This window comes from Alosa pseudoharengus, unplaced genomic scaffold (assembly GCF_046254945.1).
Source record: "Alosa pseudoharengus isolate Yale_2024_CS ecotype anadromous, Long Island Sound unplaced genomic scaffold, YU_APseudo_1.1 YU_APseudo_1.1_scf_17, whole genome shotgun sequence".
NCBI classification, from domain to species: domain Eukaryota; kingdom Metazoa; phylum Chordata; class Actinopteri; order Clupeiformes; family Clupeidae; genus Alosa; species Alosa pseudoharengus.
The window spans coordinates 6,680,107-6,698,347 of record NW_027468640.1 but is presented as its reverse complement, the minus strand read 5'-3'; the positions used below and the strand labels follow the sequence as shown (position 1 = coordinate 6,698,347).

Sequence of the window (18,241 nt, the reverse complement as noted above, 5' to 3'; positions counted from 1 at the left end):
ACTTCTTTCTCTTTATCGCCATGGCATTTAGTATAAAAAAATACTTTTTTTATGATGTAAAAGTACAACAGTCAGATGTCTACTTAAGTAAAAGTACTGAAGTACTTGTTTTTAAAAGTACTTGAGTATCAAGAGTACAAGAGTAGCCTACATTTTACATTTTCTAATTCCATTGCATTACTACTGCCACAGTGCTTACATTTATGCACAGAAACGTCCTACATGGAGTTATGAAAATTTTTAATGTTAATACCTAGGAGAATGTAAAAGGAATTGAAAGTAAAATCAAGTCATTTTCATCTTTTTACCATGTTGCCAGGGATGGGCAGTATTTCTAATACATGTATTTAAAATATGCATTTCAAATACAAAATACTATTTTGTAATTGAAACACTTGAAGCGAAAACTATCATTAACTTTGATATAATTGAAATAGTCTGGCGAGATGGGGCCACGGGTTGGCACATTCCCGGGATGGACCTGCTGCGTCTTCATCCATTGTTTTGTCTATGGTTTTGTCTCTTATCTAAATCTGACCATGGAGTTGACTTTGGAGGAAAGATGAAGGTGATTGCTGATAGGCTGTCCCAATCAGTGGCGCCTGCACAATCCCATCATGTTTGAGAGGGAAACAACAAATCGAGGGTTTCCGAGATTTTTCTTTTTTCCTTTTTTTAAGAAGTAGTAACAGGTACTCACGGTTATGGATAGAAATGTAGTGGAATAAAGAGTACAATATTTGCCTCTCAAATGTACTTGAGTAAAGTCATGAGTACTCCCCAAAAATTATACTCAAGTAAAGTACAGATCCCTCAAAATTGTACTCAAGTACTGTACTCAAGTAAATGTACTCCGTTACTGTCCGGCTCTGACTATCACTGTCAATAGACAATCGATCATAATCTCCAAAAGGATATTCTCCTTCAGAATCAGAATAGGTGAATAACATAGCCTACCTAAGATTTCATCACACGTGAACGTTTTTCAACATTTGGTGTAGGCCTATTTCTGCTTCAATTTGTGCAAAACTATGGCCTGCATCGCTTCCGCGTCATTACAAATGTACGTCTTCGTGTTTCTCGCGCAGCAATTTGGGGTTTGAATCAAGCTCTGGATGTCTAGCAAATAGTGGAGGAGAGTACACATGAGATTTGTTACTGTACTTGGATCTATCGTCTATTTTAATCAGTATTGTTGTTTGTCGCAATTAAAAATACCCTCAAAGGCCGGATTACATTATTATTTTGACATACGTCGCGGGCCGGGTGTTTGAGACCCCTGCTTTACGGTAAGGGTACATGAATTATCATGAATTCATGCATAAATTAATTCATGATTTATACATTACTTCATTCCTTAATATCTTATGAATTATCAAGAATTGACATGAGTTCACAGTCTCTCATTCATTACCTCATGCATGAACAACACATCAACTAAAGCATTAGGTACGATGGGTTTATCATTATTATTTATGACTTCTTAAAGCGATGGTTCGGAGTAATTTCACCCTAGGTGTCCTTTGCACCATGACCCCGAGCCAAACACCCTCCCAGAACCTTTTTTCCCTTGGTCGAACCCTGGTCGAGTAGCGCTGTCAGAAACTAATGGCGTTCTGCAGTCGAAATGGAACCAACTTTTATCTCGTAAATTACCCCACTAATAATGCCCTGAATGGTACGAAAATTCTACAGTAGTACAACTATGACCTTTAGTCCAATAACGAGGCATTAGAAAGTTTGTAAGTGCACCAGGAGTTTTAAGGAGTTTATTTAAAGGGACACCAGGCAAGCCTGATGCTTTTTCTCTACGAAACTCCCCCTCGCTCGGTCTGAAGCTCTTTTCCTTTTCTTTGCGTCTTCCGTCAAGGGTTTTCACTGCTTCTTAGCCGGCTCTGCCATTATACACACGTTTGAAACAATCTCTAGAGTTTCGTTAGCCTGCCTCTGTGCTGTAAACTGATCCTACTTCGGTCGGCGGGTAGGATACACCGAACTTGCAAGTGGGATATTCTTCCTACAGGCAGTAGGGGCGGGCGAGAGAGCCTTCATTCGCCCCGTAATGAGTCATTTAACCATATACCGACTTACGAAGATGATTAATTAACACAAAAACGTTGCCTGGTGTCCCTTTAAATAACACTTGCCTCTGCATCTGCTACTATACCGCTGCGTCAACGTTTCTTCCGTGATTTGGGAAAAGCCCGTAAAAGTCCTGGCAGGAAGCGATTACATCAAGTGTTTACAACTTAATGTTAACTAATAATTGTTGCAAACTGGACTACGAACAAAATATTAGTGCATTCCTGGATCTACATCCTTATGCATGCTTCCTGCCAGGTCTTTTACGGGTTTTTCCCAAATCACGGAAGAAACGTCGACGCAGCAGTATAGTAGCAGATGCAGAGGCAAGTGTTATTTAAATAAACTCCTTAAAACTCCTGGTGCACTTACAAACTTTCTAATGCCTCGTTATTGGACTAAAGGTCATAGTTGTACTATTGTAGAAGTTTCAGGGCATTATTAGTGGGGTAATTTACGAGATAAAAGTTGGTTCCATTTCGACTGCAGAACGCCATTAGTTTCTGACAGCGCTACTCGACCAGGGTTCGACTAAGGGAAAAAAGGTTCTGGGAGGGTGTTTGGCTCGGGGTCATGGTGCAAAGGACCCTAGGGTGAAATTACTCCGATCATCGCTTTAAGCATGATCATCCTGATTACATGAATTAAAGGTTAGATGCTCATGAGTTCATCATGTCTGTGGCCCCTCAACTAAAGTGGTGAATAATGACATGTGTTTAGAGAACTGCAAAGTTGTGTTCGAATCAGAATTTGAGCAGTGATGACCACATTTTTGGCAGAAAAAGAAACTATAATGATCATGCTTAATAAATCATAATTCATAATGATATGCCCATCGTACCTAAAGCATTAAGTGATGTGTTCATGTATGAGGTCACAAATGACAAAATATGAACTCATGCCAATTCCTGATGATTCATGAGATATTAAGGAATGAAGTAATACATAAATCATGAATTAATTCATGCATGAATTAATGATAATTCATGTACCCTTACCGTAAAGTGTTACCAAAAAATATATAGAAATCCATTGTGCTCAGAGTGAGTCACGTGATCGGTTGGACAAGATGGCAGCATAATTGTTCTCTTCTCAACCCTGGCTTGTTTCATTCGTTTTTATACAAGTTATCGGTATCGAAACATTTATTTTAAGCATAGCTGAATTTATATTTTGTCTCTGATACGATGTCTGAAGCAAGCAAGAAAGCAACAGCTTCTTCTACAAAAAAGAACACATGTGCAGATGTGGAAGCTATCGCGGACCTCGTCCTAGAAAAGCAACGTGGTTTTCTTGAAGCACGTTTTGACCAACTCGAACAAATTGGGAAAGATACGGAAGAGAAATTGTCTGCTATACAGGGAGATTTGACCACTTTGAAAGGAAGTATTGGAAAGGTGAAGGCAGAAATGGGGAATATTAGCTCCGATGTTAGACAAAATGGTGCTATGCTAAGCAATCATGAGTCCATGCTTGAGCAGATGCAACTTAAGCTAGCAGACATGGAGGACCGCAACAGGAGATGCAACCTCCGTGTCATCGGCTTAGCTGAAGGACTGGAGGGATCGAATGCAGTGGAATTTTTGGAAAATTCCCTACCAGAGTGGTTCCCCAGTTTGGGAGATATGCATGGGGAAATCATGAGAGCACATCGGATATACAGTGACGATAACAAAAGAGCCGGTCCCCGCACCATGATTTTTAATGTTCTCCGCTTTACCACCCATCAACGCATCCTGAGGGCAGCGAGGAAGTCACCTGCTACAGTGAACGGACGGAAGATTCGCTTTTCCCCTGATTACAGCGCCTACACCCTCAAGAGACGTCAGGCATTCTCTAAAGCCATGGATACAGCTAGAGCTAAAGGAATTGACTTTTCCCTACGCTACCCTGCCACTTTAAAAGTCAAAACAGGTGGACAAACGGAGTCGTTCCTCTCTCCTAACGACGCTGAGGATTTTGTCAATTCCCTACCGGACATTGCGACAGCCACTACGAATAATCTACCCCAAGACGTTCAGTTGGAGAAGGAGGCTGATGAGGAGTGATTGCAGATGAAGCAGGGGCTAGACTACTATCCTCACCTCTCCATTTGTTATGTTTTGTTCAAGGATGCTACATCACCTGGACTGTATGGTGGTTTGGTTTATTTGAGCTAGCTATCCTATATGCTAGCATTTGCTAGCTGTATCCATGTTATAGCTAGCGCTTATCGATAATTTAGCTAAACCTGGCTGCAGTTGAAAATTGGTCTTTTGAGCTGTTTGGATCCTTGCTTTCTCCGTTTTTTCTGACTACTCCGAGAACACGAAATTTTCTTTTTGGATTTTTTCTTTTTACTTCTGAATGGACACTATGATTGGCTACGATCTTTTCAGTTTTTGGACTATCATTGTTAATAGACTGATCGGACTTGTCTGACCCTGATATCAGAGGTGAGGAGTAAGATAGCCCTTAATTTTTTGCGTGCATTGTTGCATTATTCTGTATTTTATGCTGTTTGCTTAGCTTGACACATATTTTGCGGATTGACATAGCGACACAAAGTTAACTTTACAGTTTGATAAGTTTAGACACGAGTCATTGGGTTGAGCTTTTGGATGTTGCTGCCCCATATCCACGCTTGATCACGGATCAGCTTATAATTATTTTGTTTGCCTGCCTAGTTTATTTTATGCGTATTGTCTTGTGTTTTTTGTCAGTGTTTGTCTCCCTTGTTTATTGTCTTCGTCTTCAGGGGATATTTTACAATATGCTATTAGGCATAAATCTTCAATGCTATATGGGGGACTTCAACATGTATACCACGTCAGGGCCGTCTATTTATCTCATTTTCCACGGGATTGTTGTCTTCGGTTGCTGCCAATGTTTTCCATTTCCCTGTTTTGTCATGAGATTTTACCGATACGATAATGGGTGAACTGTCTGTTTTAGTATGGAACGCTGGCGGATTATGGGATGCAGTGAAAGGCTTTATCAGAAATAATGTTACACTTTTTAGTTCCAATTTGTGTAAAACAAAATCTGCCAAATTACAAAACCTTGAAGCGGAATTTTCTAGACTGGATTTTCTTTTGCAAAGTAATTACTCTTTAGACATAGAGACTAAACGTGATATTGTCAAAAAAGAAATTAATGACATTTTGAAACAGCGATCCGAATTTCTATTGCACAGAACTAGGCAAAGGTACTATTTTCATGCATCCAGACCCAGTCATTTACTGGCTATGAAAATTAGATCTAATGAACACTTTGCAGACATCCCCTCCATTAGATTTGCAGATGGACTTATTACAACAGAACCCAAACAGATTAATGTAACTTTTAGAGATTTCTATTCTACTTTATATCAGTCTGAGGGGCAACTAGATGAAAATGGATCTCAGAACTACCTTAAACAGCTAGATTTACCATCTTTATCAGCAGAAGATTCTTTGAGCCTTGACAACCCTTTAACATTAGAAGAGCTGGAAAGGGCAGCATGGTCTATGCAGTCTAACAAATCCCCTGGGTTGGATGGAGTACCTCCAGAGTTTTATGTTACATTTTGGGAAAAATTAGGTCCTCTACTTTTAGATATGATCATGGCATCAATTGAGAATGGTGGTTTTTCAAGAGATGTTAAAACAGCTCTTATTTCACTTCTCTTAAAGAAAGGAAAAGACCCCACAGACTGTGCTAGCTACAGACCTCTGAGTCTACTGAACGCAGACCTAAAAATCTATGCTAAGCTACTTGCACGGCGTATTGAAAAGTTTATGCCACTTCTGGTTCATTGCGATCAGACTGGTTTTATTAAGTCCAGACTTGCCTCTGATAATGTTAGGCGACTTCTTCACGTTATTGATGCTGCGACAGATGTCAAAGTTCCACTAGGTGTACTGTCCCTTGATGCCATGAAGGCCTTTGATAGGCTGGAGTGGGCCTTTTTATGGTCTGTATTGGAAATTATGGGATTTGGCAAAGGGTTCATTCATATGATTCAGGTGTTATACTCTAGCCCCTCAGCTCAAGTTCTAACCGGGCAATTATTCTCCACTGCATTCCCTGTTACTAGGTCATCAAGACAGGGCTGTCCCTTGAGCCCTTCGCTATTTGCTCTTTCACTCGAGCCCTTGGCGCAAATGATACGACAATCTGCCTCCATAAAACCCATTTCCATTTTAAACACAGAGCATAAAGTAGCTCTTTTTGCAGATGATATTTTAGTTTTTATGGAAAACCCAAACCAGTCTATACCAAATTTGTTATCGGTTTGTGAGGAGTTTGGTGCTTACTCTGGATTTAAAATCAATTGGTCCAAATCTGCTCTTCTTCCTTTGAATGCCGCTGCAAAATCACTGCCTTCTCCTGCTAAGGTCCCTGTTGTCCAGCACTTTAAATATCTTGGAATTCAGATTTTTCCTTCGCTACATCGTACCACAACTCATAATTTTTTGGAAATACACAAAACCGTTAAGAGTGATATGGATAGGTGGACGATTCTGCCTGCCTCACTTCAGGCCCGAATTGCCATTGTAAAGATGAATATTTTGCCAAGAATGAATTTTGTCAGCTCAATGATTCCGCTCTGCCCCCCCACAGATTTTTGGAAGAAATTACATTCTGACATTTCCCAGTTTATCTGGAACAAAAAACGTCCCAGACTTAAATTTTCTATATTGCAGAGAAGTAGAGGAGATGGTGGTTTAGCGGTACCTAATTTTAAATATTATTATTGGTCCTTTGTGCTTCGTCCTATTATTACATGGAGGGATGCTAACATACCAGTATCTTGGCGTGGGTTAGAGGAAAAAATGGTACAACCATGGAGTTTAGAGGATGTCCTCTTTTCTAATGTCTCAGATAGACAAACCATGTTACGTTTTGGTCCCTTAGTCTCCAATGTGATTCGAACATGGCGCTTAGTAGAAAAAGAATGTAAGATTTCCTTGAAGTGGCATACACTTTCCCCTCTATTCCACAACAAAGGGTTGCTGATTGGGGGGAGACCTATTTCTCCATCACATTGGAGGGATAAAGGTATCCGTTATTTAAAAGATCTATACACTAACACCACCTTGGGTTCTTTTCAGGATATTAGAGCCACATTCAATCTACCAGGCTCCTCTTTCTTTTTTTACTTGCAGACCAGATCAGCTATGAACGCTTATGGAGTTCCTTGGCAGCAATCATTGCCCATTCATCCCCTAGGTAAATTGATTTCAGTGCAAAATGGAACCAAGGGCAGGGTATCTATGTTTTACAAGTTTATTTTAGAATCCTCGTGTCCTGCAATGCCTTTAGACAGAGTATGGAGACAGGATTATCCTGCTCTGGATCCAGAGTTTGACTGGGAGGATGTTTGGGAAAGTATAAAGGAGGCGTCACGTAACCCTAACCATCAGCAGATACATTTTAACTTCATACATAGAACTTATCTAACTCCACGTAAACTTTTCTGTATGAAGCTGATAGACTCCCCTTTGTGTTCCTTTTGTAATCTTAAGTGTCCTGGGACATTTTTGCATATGATGTGGGAATGCCCACCAGTGGCGCAGTTCTGGAATGAGGTTGCTTCAACGCTGTCAGATCTAGTGGGTGAACCAGTGTCGGCGACCTTGCCTGTTCTGATGTTAAATTACTTATCAGAGCTAAACACATCTAGGCTAAACAAGCGCATCTTTCTAGCTGGTCTGACAGCTGCGAAAAAGTTAGTTGTTACGAGATGGAAACCCTCACAGACGCTTAATGTTAGACAATGGATCCTGACCTTCTTGGACGTGGTTTATATGGAATTATCAACTGGCCGTATTCACGGTGCCACAGAAAAAACTCTATGCACTTGGCAGACAGCTGCAGAATCTTTAAAAGGCTTATTGAGGTAACTTTTTAGTTCCTGTTGTTGTTACCCCTTGTATTGTTGACTGGAATAACTTCCTTTCCCTGAAGTGGTTTTGTATGTGTGTGTGTATGTTTTGTCTGTCTATGTCACTATTCTTGTATGTGTGTCTGACATTGTTTTGGATGCATTCCCTTGCATGCAGGCAGGAGTGCATGGGACTGCCTTTTCATTTATCATTTTTCTTGTTTTTTTTTTACATTTATTTATCTTTTTATCTGTATTACGTGTTGTATGTTATTTGTTGTGTTAGTTGGGTATTACTTTGAGGGTTGGGTGGGTAGGTGCTATTTTGTTTTGTTTTGTTTAAGTCTTTAAGTTGAATTTGAATGCTTACATTTGTGCTAATTAATGACTTCATGTTTGTCTTGCCCACTCGAATTTATATTTTTGTACTTGATGTGCAACTTCTCAATAAAAATTTGATCACAAAAAAAAAAGAAATCCATTGTGCTCTGACCAATTGACCTTGTGACTCAAAACCAACTGTATAACATGCCACAAGGTTTGGCTTTCAAATATATCTTTTGCACAATTTTGTAAAATTAATTTTTCAAATTTTAAATCCATTATGCTCGCTAACCAGTTGACATCATGACATCAAACCAACTGTGCAACGGTGTCCGAATGCCCAACAGGATGCCTGAACATTTAAAGTTCAGGTTAATGCTGGTTTAATTAAGAAAACAACAATGATTGATTTCATAACAACATCACAACAACCCCACCTTAACTCCAGCTCTTTTATGTAAAGTGAATGCATAAGGACAGAGTAGCCGCACAAAGGTTCCTTGATAAAGGCTGTTTGCTGAAATGTTTGAGTTGAATAAATAATATACTGTAAATCACAGTGTGTGGCAACTCTGTTGTTCTTCTGATAATCTCCTGGCCAGCACCTCTACTTGTGTGTGCATTCCTCCTCCTTGTTTTTTCATGTAAAGTAAATGCAGCAACATCCACTAACCTTAATATCTGCAGTGTGCAGTGGGGATCCTGCAGTAAAGTAAATGCAACAACATCCACTAACCGTAATATCTGCAGTGTGCAGTGGGAATCCTGCAGTAAAGCACACAGCTGAGTCACTCCCAAGACTCCTGGTATGCGCCCACTCAGATCCAGCTCAGTCATGAGTAAGGGATTTGAACCCACAGCTGAAGCCACAGCAGCACAGGCTTCCACAGCAGCACTACTTTTCAGGAACCTGGACAAGTAAGGAGGACAACAAACCTTTTTTTTTATCTCACCTGACATAAACATCACTGATTTGTGCATAAAAAGACGTTTTGTCAAGTCAGGCAATCAAGCAATAATGAAATGATGACCTGCAACATATGTTTGTTTTTTTATGGGAAAGGCTGCATTGTTACCCTTTTCTCTGTTTGTGATTATTTTACCCTTTTGGCCTGTTGCTGCAGCTTTAAATCTTACAGTTCAGTTTTTTCTCTGCAGGACTTTGCATGGTTATATTTCAGTTAACACTAATAGCTGGTTTGATTTGCATTGAGAGATGATCTTATAGAAAGCACCATATGCCAATCTCTAGGTATGGGGAAGGGTATGTGATGATGTGGGGCTATTTTAATTCCAAAGGCCAAGGGAACTTTATCAGGATGCATAGTATCCTGGATCCATGAAATAACTGGCCTTTATCTGCCTGCTTCTCACACAACTGGACTGTCCAATATTCTTCCACAAATATACTTACTGGACATTTGTTAGTGTACACTGTGGATCCTCTTTTAGGTCTAAAAGCAGTTTGACTCCTGATTCTCCTGGATCATTTCCTCTGAGATCAAGCTCTTTGAGGTTATTGGGATTTAACCTCAGGGCTGAAGCAAGACTAGCATAGCCCTTCTCTGTGATACTGCAGTCAGAGAGCCTAGAAGGAAAGGATTCAGTCAATGCACCAGAAAACACACAATATTTACACACAATATTAAATAACATTTCCAATATTTCAGATGATATCTAATCTGTAAGCAGCAAGTTTTAGGTTTCTTGTTTAGCTGTGTAAAGAGGATTTGATTTAGAGTAAAGAGGATTTGGTCAGAGTCAGTTGATGATTTGAAAACTTGAAGTGTATTTTACAATAGAGAATATACCCAACCTGATAATGTTGTGTACATATAATGTTTGTAAAAGCGTGCACGCTCGTGTGTGTGCAAACAGTCCCTGTTGCCAATAACCACCACACTCAGAATTACAATAACCCTTATCCCCATCCAAGCGACTACTCAGCCTGGCCCCTGCTGTCCAGAGACCCTGCTGCCCCACAGGTGATCTACCCCAACCCCCACATTGGACCGGCTGTCTATGGAGGGCCTAGGTGGGCTGATGAATGGCATTTTGACTACTAATTATAGACAAACCAGACAACTCTTTGACACGTAGATTTCTGCAGCTGCATGAACTGTTGATAAGAGAAAAATGCCTGTAACCAGTTTGGGCACCCCAGAAGCATTTTCATGTATTGCAGGTCACTGCTGTGTGTGTGTGTGTGTGTGTGTGTGTGTGTGTGTGTGTGTGTGTGTGTGTGTGTGTTGATGTTTGTCAGGTGTGTGGCACATTCACCCAAGACAGTACTTTTCCACTCCAAAGCCTCTGTGACTTAGCCCTACCCCCCTTCATGGCATATATATATACGATAGTGTGACCATTGTGCTGTGGGAATTTTAATGAAGACCTAGATTAGAACATTTAGCTTGCATGCTTGTTTGTAACAGTTAATCTCTTTTTGTCTCCTAATAAACCTAGACGTTCGGTGAGATCGAGCAAAAACAGACCAGTCTAGTTTGATTTTTGTCTTGTTCCTTATTGCATTGATATAATTTTCCTGCTTTTGTATATTCTCCTTGCCTCTCCGTGGAAGTCTGCTACAGAAGTACTACCTGTATTTGTACCTAAAAAACCTAAAAACCAACAAAACCCAAAAAACCCTTCATATCCTGTTGTATAATAATTATTATAATACTCCAAAAAGGCAAATGATTGGTGATGAGCTCGATCTGAATGTCAGAGAGCAAATAAACTCAGCCTTTTTTATGGGAAAGGCTGCATTGTTACCCTTTTCTCTGTTTGTGATTATTTTACCCTTTTGGCCTGTTGCTGCAGCTTTAAATCTTACAGTTCAGTTTTTTCTCTGCAGGACTTTGCATGGTTATATTTCAGTTAACACTAATAGCTGGTTTGATTTGCATTGAGAGATGATCTTATAGAAAGCACCCCATGCCAAAAAACCCTTCATATCCTGTTGTATAATAATTATTATAATACTCCAAAAAGGCAAATGATTGGTGATGAGCTCGATCTGAATGTCAGAGAGCAAATAAACTCAAAGCCTTAACATTTTGTTGAATAAATAGTCAACACACTAAAGGGAAAAGTCTAATTGCATATGCTTATTGTGAATTAGATAAATGCACAGACTCATGTGCAAGGTAATGAAATAAACAGTTTCAAAGGGTGAATTTGAACAACTGTAAGACAGTAAATCAACTCTAGAGAGGAGAGTGACCTTGACAGCCCCATCCTCTGCTGTTGAGCAAAAAATACATCAAGACTGTCAAATAGTGAACACATTCACAGCTGAAACAGAGACTTGAGCAATCTCCAACATAAGTATTCCTAAGGGGGAACGGAGATCTTGACAGTGCTAACTGTAACACAGCACAGGTGTCCTAAGGTGAGCTTGGGGAACACAGACACTTCCATGGAACAAAAGGGCAAAATCCCTGTTCTCACCAGACTGCCATGTGCAACATCACTGCTGTTATGATAAGACCCCCAGTTCCTCCCCTGCAGTTTATTGTGTTTGTTTCATGCAACACGTGACACCAAATATTCATCTCATCCACACACACCTCACGCTACTGACTTTACTGATTTCCATACTGCAGGGCTTTATTTTGATGCTGGTCCACAGTTCTGTTGAGTATTATCATAAATCATTTATTTTGAGGCCATAATACTGCGTCCTGTGTTTGTGTGTGTGTGTGTGTGTGTGTGTGTGTGTGTGTGATCAAGAAGAAAAGGCAGAGTGGTAAAAATAAAATTAACCGATTTCTCACAAATGTGTTTTTGTGTGAGAAAAACAGCTAAAAATACTCAGTATTTGGTCTTGTGATACTCACACTAGTTTCTCCAGTTTACAGTTGGGATCCTCCAGAAGAGAAGAAAGATGCTTCACTCCTGAGTCTCCTGCTTTATTCCCACCCAAATCTAGCTCTCTCATGTGTGAGGGGTTTGATCTCAGTGCTGATGCAAGATCTCTGAGGCCTTCCTCTCCAATACTGCAGTTCCACAGGCTGTAAAGAGAAGTAGGAGAAATACTTTATCTTAATTTACCTTTGGACTCTCAAACATTATTATCAAATTAATGATAATCTGTTAAGATTGTGTGTACAAATAATGTGTGCGCTGGGATGTTTCTGTGTGATAAAAAGACAAAAAGACCATGGAGACTGAAGAGAGAAAATATTTTTAGTCCTGACTTAATAGTATCCCTTTAACTGTAGACAAATTCTTCTTGGACGAATTCCTGTGCGTGCATTCGTGCATTTTAGAAAATGCTTTTACTGCTGACTTAATAGTAACCCTCTAGAAGCTAATGGGTTAATGTGTAAGTGTATGTTTGCATGTGTGTCAGCACAGGCGCAGGGCAGATGAGGAGATTAATTGGGGCTCTAACTGTAACACAGGTGTCCTAAGGTGAGTTTGGGGAAGACAGACACTTCCATGGAGCAAAAGGGCAAAATCTTACCAGACTGCCATGTGCAACATCACTGCTGCTATGGTGATCAGACCCCCAGTTCCTCCCCTGCAGTTTATTGTGTTTGTTTCATGCAACATGTGCCACCAAATATTCATCTCATCCACACACACCTCACGCTACTGACTTTACTGATTTCCATACTGCAGGGCTTTATTTTGATATGCTGGTGCACAATTCTGTTGAGTATTAGCTGCTATCATAAATCATATATTTTGAGGCCATAATACTGCATCCTGTGTTTTTGTCATGATTTTTAGAGTTTGTGTGTGTGTGTGTGTGTGTGTTTGTGGTCAAGAATAAAAGGCAGAGTGGTAAAAGTAATATTAACCGATTTCAGGCAAATGCGTTTTTGTGTGAGAAAAACAGCCAACAGTCTTGTGATACTCACATTAGTTTCTCCAGTTTACAGTTGGGATCCTCCAGAAGAGAAGAAAGATGCTTCACTCCTGAGCCTCCTGCTTTATTCCCACTCAGCTGCAGTTCTTTCATGTGTGAGGGGTTTGATCTCAGTGCTGATGCAAGAGCTCTGAAGCCTTCCTCTCCAAAACTACAGTTCTTCAGGCTGTAGAGAGAAGTAGGAGAAATACTAAGGGGATGTGTATAGATTTCAGGCGTGATCAGCAGAAAGTTAACCAACCACTCCAGATCAACGACTCTCAGGTGGAAAGGGTAGAGAGTTTTAAATATCTTGTTCATATTTCTGAAGATCTCACTTGGACCAAACATGTTGATTCACTGGCGTCTTTTTCACCTCAGATGCCTGAAGTACTTTAGACTACTTCAGCAATTATTTAAGAACTTTTATAGAGCCACCATTGAAAGTACAAACCCAAAACAGAAAAAGTTGGGATGTTGTTTAAAATGTGAATAAAAACAGAATGTAATAATCTGCAAATCTCTTAAACTCATATTTAGTTGCTAAAAGGACACAGACAACATATCAGTGTTGTAATGTAACGGACTACAAATACTTCGTTACTGTACTTAAGTAGAAATTTCACGTATCTGTACTTTACCCTCGCTATTTAAATTTATGTCAACTTTCACTTTTACTCCACTACATTTCCTAAATAAAATGTATACTTTTACTCCGTTATATTTCCACTAAGTATCTTCGTTGCTCGTTACTAAAACATAAAATTAGAAGAAATGTGTGCGACTGCAATAAGGGAGGTTTGGCGAATCACTGCTCCTAGATTGCATTACGCACGCTCCGCACGCTGCGCACTCTATTTCAGCGCTTGTTTGTTGCTAAAGGAGGAGGACGCACAACTGAAACCGCCATGGAAGCACGAGCACCTACTGGAGGACCTCCCGTTATCATAGACGACCACCCCGACGATAGTGGTGAACTCGGTGAAGAGAACGTCATACACCCATGGCCGTATCTTTTCTTAAAGTAGGACACGTTCCGCATTCTGTGCATGAAACCAATGCAATAGAGCTGCACAGTCCCGCCCACAGCCAAAATGCGGTTAGGTGCCGGATGTAAGATTCCCATTCATTTGTCCCATTGACGTTTGGAAAAATCCGTATCCAAAGACTTTTACAGCATGTCTTAGGCTAACCAGCTACGGCATAACTCATAAGCATACAACATATCATTTCGAGTGAAAAAACTAAGAGAAAATCCAAAAAAAGTCTGATAGTCTGAAAGTCTATAGTGAATGTGCAGTTAATAGCAGTTATTTCAGGAGTAATCGTGTAAATAATAGTGTTTTGATATTGAATTTTATATTTATCATTGTGTATTTTATATTGTGTGTGTGTGAAAGTGGTTAACGTTAACGTTAGCAACATGGTGTGCCGTACCTGACTGTCATCCTATGCTGTCATCACTGCTCAGTCGGGCTGATGCATGGACCGGTGCATGGTCTGCTCTTGGACCACCATATTCAGTTTATTAATTTGCCGTGAATTATTACACAAAATGTTCATTAAATGCACAAAGAAGTATTCCTAGGTTAATGATTGATATGAATCATACAGTATGAAGGCTACAGCCTAGCTGATGTTAACTAGCAGCATTAACGTTACCAACCTCCCTGCTTAACTCACCACAACTTGTAGGTCTTGTCCCACATGCTGGCCCTTACAAAACCCACAAGCTGACTCTCGGACACACAACAGTCAATAATGTGACCCGATTTAAAGTGTCTTTCACTCCTTTGGACACTGACTAAAACATAATATATTTCATACCTGTGTTGCAGCATGTAGGCTAATGTTAGCTGCATTATGTAATGGCATACAATCTCGGAAATGCTAAAGGTTAGCCTGTCGGGTACCTGAAAAGTTTGAGTGTTTGAACTAACATTTACAGTGGTCTATTTGATAGTGTACTGGCCCTGACTAAGTTCGTGTGATGTATAAACCACAATCCTTGTTGATACAAGTACCAATATTCGTCAAGAAAGTTTTTAATCATATTAAGATTTTCGCCATAGGCAGTAAAATACTCCGCCATCTTTGTTCATCTTCGCTGAGAGAGTTTCAAACTATGACCATACGGCCTTTCCACCAATCAGAGGCATCACTGTGGGATTGGGGGATTGTTCAGGATTGTGGGTAATGAAGTACTTATCCAAGAGATCGCGAATAAAAGGCATTTATCTCAAAACAAGGTTAGTGCCCCATGAACTCTTGGCGTCTATATGAGCATATACAATCGCTTAGTACAGCCGTAGCTGGTTTTAAGTCTACCACGTGCAGTTAAGTTTTTATGGCTTATACCGCAATTGTCAATGGAGAAATTGCATTGAATTTTTACTTCCGGCATCGGCTGTGGGCGGGACTGTGCAGCTCTATGCCTCTGCATGGGTTATAGCCTACGTGAGGGAGTTCTCCCCTCCCAAAAAGAGTTGGTTGGGTCCATATAGCCCGTCTTTTCCAAAAAGTTTTCTCAGATATGGATAGCCGAGCCGGCCCTATAGTAGACACAAGCGTCAGGAAGGATGGATGGTAGAAAGAGGCCAGGAGAGACTGAGCAGCAGATCAACCAGTCGACCACTGAAAATGATGAGCTCGAAATTAGTGATGAGGAGGCCATGACTACAGGGACAAGTAGAGAGGATAAATTAAAGTTATTTAAGAAAGAGCAATTACCCTACATGATAAACCTATATGTTTGTTCAGAAGAGGATGTAGTAAAGGAGTAGGCTAAATCACCAAACAACAATATAGCCTACCCATGCAAAAAACATGTCGCCTTAACATTAGTTCAATATGCCTCTTTGTGGAAGCGTGGGATAGGCTACATTTTTTTGTTAACTTCTCAGTTGAAGTGAATTATTATATAACCTTTACACCTAACACCCGGCCCGCGACGTATGTCAAAATAATAATGTAATCCGGCCCTTGAGACTATTTTTAATTGCGACACACAACGATACTGATTAAAATAGACGATAGTTCCAAGTACGGTGACAAATCTCATTTGTACTCTGCTCCACTATGTGCTAGACATCCAGAGCTTCATTCAAACCCAAAATCGCTGCGCAAAGTTTTCAGGAAATACTTGTATTACACGCGAGAAACACAAAGACGTGCATTTGTAATGATGCGGAAGCGATGCAGGCCATAGTGTAGCATAAATTGAAGCATAAATTAAGCAGAAATAGGCCTACACCAAATGTTGAAAAACGTTTACGTGTGATGAAGTCTTAGGTAGGCTGTTATTCACCTATTCTAAATCTGAAGGCCTATCCTTTTGGAGATTATGATCGATCGTCTATTGAATGGAGGTGCGTCTGCGTGTATACGACGGTGTCCACTAACCATACCATGCTTATTTCGACCCTCTGCCCAACATAGCTTGGAGGTTGCAGTGGTAATCGTGATGATAGTGTCCGTAATGGACGTGGTACAGACAGCAGGGCTAGTAGAAATAGGGCTCTAAACTACAAAGTCACCCGCAATATGATGCGAACTTCTGGGTACTCAGATTACCCGCGATAGGAACTGATTTAACCAGAATACTTTATTGTAGGCCTTGTGGTTTAGAAACCATATACATCTCAGGTGTTGGTATACATCTTAGGTGTTTTCCATGTGGGTAATATGAAAAAAGCAAAGTAAACCTGCTCAAATATGTTCATCTAGTATTTACTGAAAGGTGCATAATTTGAGGTGCTTGCCATCCAGTGGCAAATTAGATGGGTAAATTTACCCCCTTCATAAACTTTTGTTTTACTCAAAGATTTTTACATTTACAGTAGGACTTTATCTCTGACCACTTTCAAGCCAATGGTGTTGCTTTCTTAACCCTGACGCCTATAGTTTGCCAGGTTTAAAAAAGTTATGAGAGGAAAATATTTTTATTTGGTGTGAAACACACACATACCGTTTGTTATGCTTTTCATTTGTTTTATAATTTGTATTAATATTTATTTTATCATTATTTTATTTATAAGCTAAGGTTGCTAGCACAGGTGTCTAAAACTAGATAAAAACACTTGCACTTTCTGTTTGCAGTTTTGTGTGGTATTTGAAAAAAATAGCCGGCCCTCCAATCAGATGACGTTGGCAGAATTGGCCCCCAGCTCATTTGAGTTTGAGACCCCTGCTTTACACATTTGTTGAACCATGGTACTAATAAAAACTACAGGATAGTAAGAGCTGAAATGTTGCTTCATTTATCCAATTGTGACCACTATGGAAAATGTGGGCCGGTCTTGGGCCTGAAACTCCCGGGCACTGAATTCTGGCAACTTTGAAAACCAGCTTCTTTTGAAGATGAACAGACACCTTTTCAGTTTCAACTAATGACTGGCATATTAGTAGCTGCAGGACATAGGTGGCCTGTGTGTGTGTGTGTGTGTGTGAGAGAGTAAGATGGTGACCTGGGGAGTAAGCCCTAGAAATGCTCATACCACATGACCAAAATGTTCTCCCTACCAGCAGGTCATTTTTTTTTAAAAGAAATAAGTTATTTATTTTTCATTTTTACCTGAAGTTCATACAAAAGTGAAATTTCTGTTTCTGTTTTTTTCTTTGATGTCAGCTCTAAAAATATGCTGTTTGTTCTTTGAACTTAAGAGAATTGTGCCTGAAAAGTCCTAGAAAAGAATGTGATTTTGATTTGATGAGTGAGATTAAGAAGATATGGGAAGCCTGAATATGCTTTATGCTTTACTATAAGAAAGCCAAAATAAAGTTCACAATAAAAGTTCAAAATAAAACCGCTTGCTTTTTACTTTTACTTCAAATACTTAAGTACATTAAATATCAGAAAATTACTTTTGATACTTAAGTACAGTATATATCAGATACTTTAAGACTTTTAAGTAATATTCTAAAAGGTAACTTTCACTTCTACCAAAGTCTTTTTCTAGTACGATACTTGTACTTTTACTCAAGTATTGCTTTCTAGTACTTTATACAACACTGCAACATATCAAATGTTGAAAATGACAAATTTGACTATTTCATGGAAAATATATGTTAATTTTGAATTTGATACCAGCAACATGTTTTAAAAAAAGTTGGGACGGGACGGAGTTAACAAA

The 18,241-nt window shown here is 39.7% G+C and overlaps 1 protein-coding gene across 9 annotated transcripts in view; it reads right to left on the bottom strand.

The window, feature by feature from the left end:
• Positions 1-18,241, bottom strand: part of LOC143127181 (NLR family CARD domain-containing protein 3-like) — a 237,603-nt gene that overhangs the window by 178,926 nt on the left and 40,436 nt on the right. For 8 of the 9 annotated variants that reach the window (XM_076288498.1, XM_076288503.1, XM_076288500.1 and 5 more), the window contains exons 15-18: positions 13,123-13,296; positions 12,094-12,267; positions 9,669-9,842; positions 8,991-9,164 (exon numbers count right to left, since the gene is read on the bottom strand). The exons of the other annotated variant lie outside the window; for it this stretch is intronic. In XM_076288498.1, the coding sequence (XP_076144613.1) occupies positions 8,991-9,164; positions 9,669-9,842; positions 12,094-12,267; positions 13,123-13,296 (696 nt within the window). The remainder of the gene's footprint in view (positions 1-8,990; positions 9,165-9,668; positions 9,843-12,093; positions 12,268-13,122; positions 13,297-18,241) is intronic. 9 annotated transcript variants of the gene reach the window in all.